The sequence below is a fragment of the Montipora foliosa genome, chromosome 1 (assembly GCF_036669935.1).
Source record: "Montipora foliosa isolate CH-2021 chromosome 1, ASM3666993v2, whole genome shotgun sequence".
NCBI classification, from domain to species: domain Eukaryota; kingdom Metazoa; phylum Cnidaria; class Anthozoa; order Scleractinia; family Acroporidae; genus Montipora; species Montipora foliosa.
In genome coordinates this window covers 35,621,677-35,626,676 of record NC_090869.1, presented here as the reverse complement: position 1 = coordinate 35,626,676, position 5,000 = coordinate 35,621,677, and the positions used below count along the sequence as shown (strand labels likewise).

Below are 5,000 nucleotides of genomic sequence, written 5' to 3'. Positions count from 1 at the left end.
GATTTCTTCTAAGTAAGTCTCAAGAGCAACTGACCGTTGAATCGGTGGAATCCAACCGGATTTCACGTGAAATGGATGTTGCTCAGTATTTTTGTCATGATAGATATATTGAAGGCGCATCCTTCTGGCAAATTGGAGTTGAAGTCTGAAATTAGCTGGTGCCTTATCTGGTTTTCTTTCATGACAGGTGTTGGAATGAATTTCAAACCTCGAGAGAGTAAATTGATCTGCTCTGCAGTCAATTGTGTGTCTGAGAGGTTTTTGATGTGTTGCTTGCGTAACGCTATAGTCTCACAAAAACATAGATAATGAATCAAGATTTCACTGTTAAAAAAAGCACTATTTGTCTAAAAAAAAAATTCGTGCAAGGGGGTTTCACCTGGAAAAAAATTTCCTGCACAAGCAGTGCGCGAAAAAAAAAAATTCGTATACGCTGAAAATCCCCCACTCCCCCACCCCCCCCCCCCCCCCATCACTTTTCTAAAAAAAAAAAACGTCTGCGATTGCTCTCGGATTGAAGCAGCGGTTTCGCACGCCACGTCAAATTCAACATGGCGAACAACAAGGATAAATACTCAATTTTGTTACCAACATATAATGAAAGAGAAAATCTCCCATTAATCGTTTGGTTGATTGTAAAAGCTTTCTCAGAGAGGTAAGAAATAGTGGTTCAATTATGCACACCGATTTGTTTGTTTTTAGCTTGTTTCTGAGAGCCTGATTGTGAACACTTTGTTTTCGGTGTTCGATACACGTACTATTTCAGTGGGCATGATTACGAGATTATCATTATCGATGATGGAAGTCCAGACGGTACACAAGAAGCAGCCAAACAACTTGAGGGTATCTACGGGACTGAATTTATTGTAAGTATTTCGGGGGATGATTGCTTGGATTTCTTCTCAATGTTCTTTTGAAGCAGGATGTCCAGGATTGACCCTAATTAGATACACCATAGACAGCCCAAGCTCGCGTCACTACAGACAGCCGTTGAGAATTTAAACGCGTTGTAAGACTTTGTATGGGAAATAAAATACAGTCGATTATGAAGCCTAAAAATTGCTCAATTTAACGTTCATTCAATAAAATGAATCAAAATGACTCACCTCTGGTGTATTCTTGTGCCTTTTGGAGTTCATTTCACAGTTTTGCGAAGTCCGTGTTTTCAATGTTCTAAGACGAAGTCAAGGCTGCACGCTAAGATTTCGACCGTTGTCAGCTCAGAGGCGGTTTGCGACTCGAAAATCCATCCCAGCCGCGATTTTTTCACGCAAAGCTAAAGCCACATCATTTGCGAACCACGGTGAATGTTTCGTCATCAAAAAACCCCACGCACTTGGCTGGAAATGAGCATTTTCTGCTTCGATTTCCACGATAGCTGATGAATTTAACTGCTTGTGATCGACGACGAGGACACAGAGCTTGGGTCCGAGGTCAAATTAACTCCACCCGATGGAGGTACAGTCATTACAACACTTACCCCATCCCCACAGCGGCTTCTCGTAACAGTTCCATGGTTACGAGAAGCCGCTGTGGGGATGGGGTAAGTGTTGTAATGAATGTACCTCCATCGGGTGGAGTTAATTTGACCTCGGACCCAAGCTCCGTGTCCTCGTCGTCGATCATAAGCAGTTAAATTCATCAGCTATCATGGAAATCGAAGCAGAAAATGCTCATTTCCAGCCAAGTGCATGGGGTTTTTTGATGACGAAACATTCACCGTGGTTCGCAAATGATGTGGCTTTAGCTTTGCGTGAAAAAATCGCGGCTGGGATGGATTTTCGAGTCGCAAACTGCCTCTGAGCTGACAACGGTCGAAATCTTAGTGTGCAGCCTTGACTTCGTCTTAGAACATTGAAAACACGGACTTCGCGAAACTGTGAAATGAACTCCAAAAGGCACAAGAATACACCAGAGGTGAGTCATTTTGATTCATTTTATTGAATGAACGTTAAATTGAGCAATTTTTAGGCTTCATAATCGACTGTATTTTATTTCCCATACAAAGTCTTACAACGCGTTTAAATTCTCAACGGCTGTCTGTAGTGACGCGAGCTTGGGCTGCCTATGGATACACACCCAATTTTGAAATCCAACACGAAGTGTCCCTTTAAGGATGCTCGAAATAGTTTCTCCTTTTTTCAAACAAATAAACATATTCTGTCCCTAGATGCAGTTAGGGTAATCATATCAAGACGACATTGGCCAGGATATTAAGTACCCATCATAGATTTCTCACATTATATTTTCCTCCAAAATGACGTTGCCATGGCAACGATATTAGACATTTCTTTGAGCCTTAAAATCAACATATATTGTCTTTTTTGAAGAAACGGGACGGTGAAATCTTCCCATTCAGTGTTACCAGATAATGTTAGAAATAATCTGCAAAATATTTAAACTTCTACAAAATCTGTAGGCCAGCTTTTTTGAAAAATCAGAATTTTTTTAAATTTGAAAGACAAACTTGTGTTTTAAAGTAATCTAAGCTAATATGCAAAAAATGAAAAAACTCACCGTTCGGAAGCAGAGATATGAACGAGTAAAGTTGCAAAATCAGGAAATTTGAGAGGGTTACAAGATCAGCATTTAGCATGCGTCACCCGCTCATTTGAGTCTGCGCGCAAGTGGAGCTAAAGGCCAACACAAACGGATTTAAGTGACCATGTTTAGAATTTTCGTAGTTTTCGTGAATAGGAGATGTCTATTTATATTCACATATATAGGAATTAGGAGAAAGGTGAGCGAAATTAGCGGTATTTGTTTAATTCTGGTGACCCATTTGAATCATGAACTGACTCGAGCAGCTTACGGATTGCGTGTGTGGCTTACGGGTGTGCGCTCTTTTCAACAATAAGGTAAGGGTAAAGGTTAGCGGTATTTTTAGCTTTGGGTAAATGCAGCTGTTAATCTTTACTTAAAGAGCAGCGTTTGGGGGTCACTTTGTGATGTTAATTGTCTGTAATTCGAGACACGGATGATATTGAAGTTGGCGAGAAGAGCAAGAGGAAACTTCGTGACGCTTATTGAAATTCGCATGCATCTAATTAGGGTCAATCCTGGACATGTCTTATTTTTTCATGGCATAAATCTGTTGGTCCCGCACTCTCACAGTCGTGAACTAAGTGGAATTCAGGAAGTACATGTATAACTATAGCGATATTTCTTGTTTACAAACATTGACGTCACATTTCTTTTGATATTCAAATTTGTCAACCACAAGACAAAAGAACTCATTGTTTCAATAGCCAATTAGGTTCTGGTATGCATAATAATATTATTAATAACAATAATTTGTGACATCATGAGAAACATCGCTGTTGCTTCCGCAATCCTGTAGACGAAAGCTAAGAAGAATTCAGGGGATGTATAACGGTTCCTTCCACAGTCCCACGATTCTGTAGTCGAAAGTTAAGTGGAATTCAGGGGATCAAAAGGTCGAGACAGCAGAAAGCAAATCGTTATCTTTAAGAAAGTTACGACATTTTTTAATTTCGAAGACATGTTTCGATGTTACAAACATCGTGAGTTACAAAATATTTGAAAAACCGTTAGGACTACATGTATATAACAACTAGGCAAAACATGCATAATTAAATATGATTAAGTGACAAGAAAAACATATTTGAGTGAGTTACAGAGTGTTAGAAAGAATGTAGAGCCTAAAGCATAAGTGTCAGGTTGACTTGATGAACTTGTTAGTTTAAAATATTAGGCTTTTCCCAATTTATATGTATATAGAAGGAGGCTATGCATATAGATTGGGAAAAGTCTAATTTAAACCAACAAGTTCATTGCGTCAACCTGACACTTAAACTTTAGGTTCTACATTCTTTCTAACACTCTGTAACTCACTCAGGGGATGCATTACTGTTGCTCACACATTCCCATAGTCGAAAGCTAACTGGAATTCAGGGAATGTATAACTGTTGCTCCTGAAATCCCGCACTCCAGTAGTCGAAAGCTAAGTGGAAGTCAGGAGGTGTAGAACTGTTGCTCCTGCAGTCCCACAGTCCCACAGTTCCACAGTCATGAACAAACAATCATATAATCAGAAGAATAAGAATTGGAGTAACCGGGACAATTGATGACTGCTGGACTGTGGGAGTATGTTTTTAAGTTCCAGATTTTAGTGGCCGGGTATTCTACCTGTAGAATCTAGCTGCGTCATTTCCTCATCTACGTCTACAATAATTATTAATACATCTACATGTTCCAGCATTTGGCAAAGTCCCTTTTTGACTTACGGCTGTTTCTGCTTTTAAAGTGACCTCATCCACCGTAAGCCTTTTTACAGACATCACTGCCAAGCTGGCCATTTTTGGTGGAGAGAACAGGACAGCTGAAACACTGGGGACTTCATCCCCTACTCTTCTCGAATAGTGTGTGGGTTCTTTAACGTCCCACAGGAAACTTATGAACGTGGAAGATATTTGTGAGATCGGGCCCACAGTTTATAGTCCAGGAAGACTTGAAAGTCTAACCCTTTGCAGATGGAATTACAAATGCAGCACTTTCTCATAAGTTATTTTTAAGATCCCAAATGTTGATCCAGCAGGGATTCAAACCCATGACAGCCCAATGCTCAACCAACTTAGCCACTGGTGCTCATACTGTAGGCAGGGATTTCAATAACTTTTGAGGTGGATGCCTGCGCTAATCAATGTAAGTTGCGGTCACTCTTGTCTTTGACAAGGGTTTGAGTGAAAATCAAGGCAGAGTAGCTGGCGATGAGAGGCAAATTTCTGACAATTATAGACAGCGGTGTACGCCCCTGCATAGGGTACTTAAGATTACAATTACTTATTATTTTTGTGGCATTGTTATTCCACCAGCGGCTTCGACCAAGACCAAAGAAGCTTGGCTTAGGTAAGGACCTTGAAATACACTTGTGTATCAATATTTATAGATCTGAAGTAAGACCATAACAATTATTATTATAAATATGTGGCAAAACTGCAGAATTCCTGGTGTTCTTGTAGTGGTATTGCTTGAAGAAC

General features: G+C 40.0%; 1 protein-coding gene across 1 annotated transcript in view; it reads left to right on the top strand.

Moving 5' to 3' along the window:
- Positions 1–506: 506 nt before the first annotated feature.
- LOC137997521 (dolichol-phosphate mannosyltransferase subunit 1-like) overlaps positions 507–5,000 on the top strand; it is a 12,322-nt gene continuing 7,828 nt past the window's right edge. Inside the window, exons 1-3 of the mRNA XM_068843575.1 lie at positions 507–655; positions 767–866; positions 4,836–4,869. Of these exons, the coding sequence (XP_068699676.1) occupies positions 552–655; positions 767–866; positions 4,836–4,869 (238 nt within the window). The 5' untranslated portion in view covers positions 507–551. The remainder of the gene's footprint in view (positions 656–766; positions 867–4,835; positions 4,870–5,000) is intronic.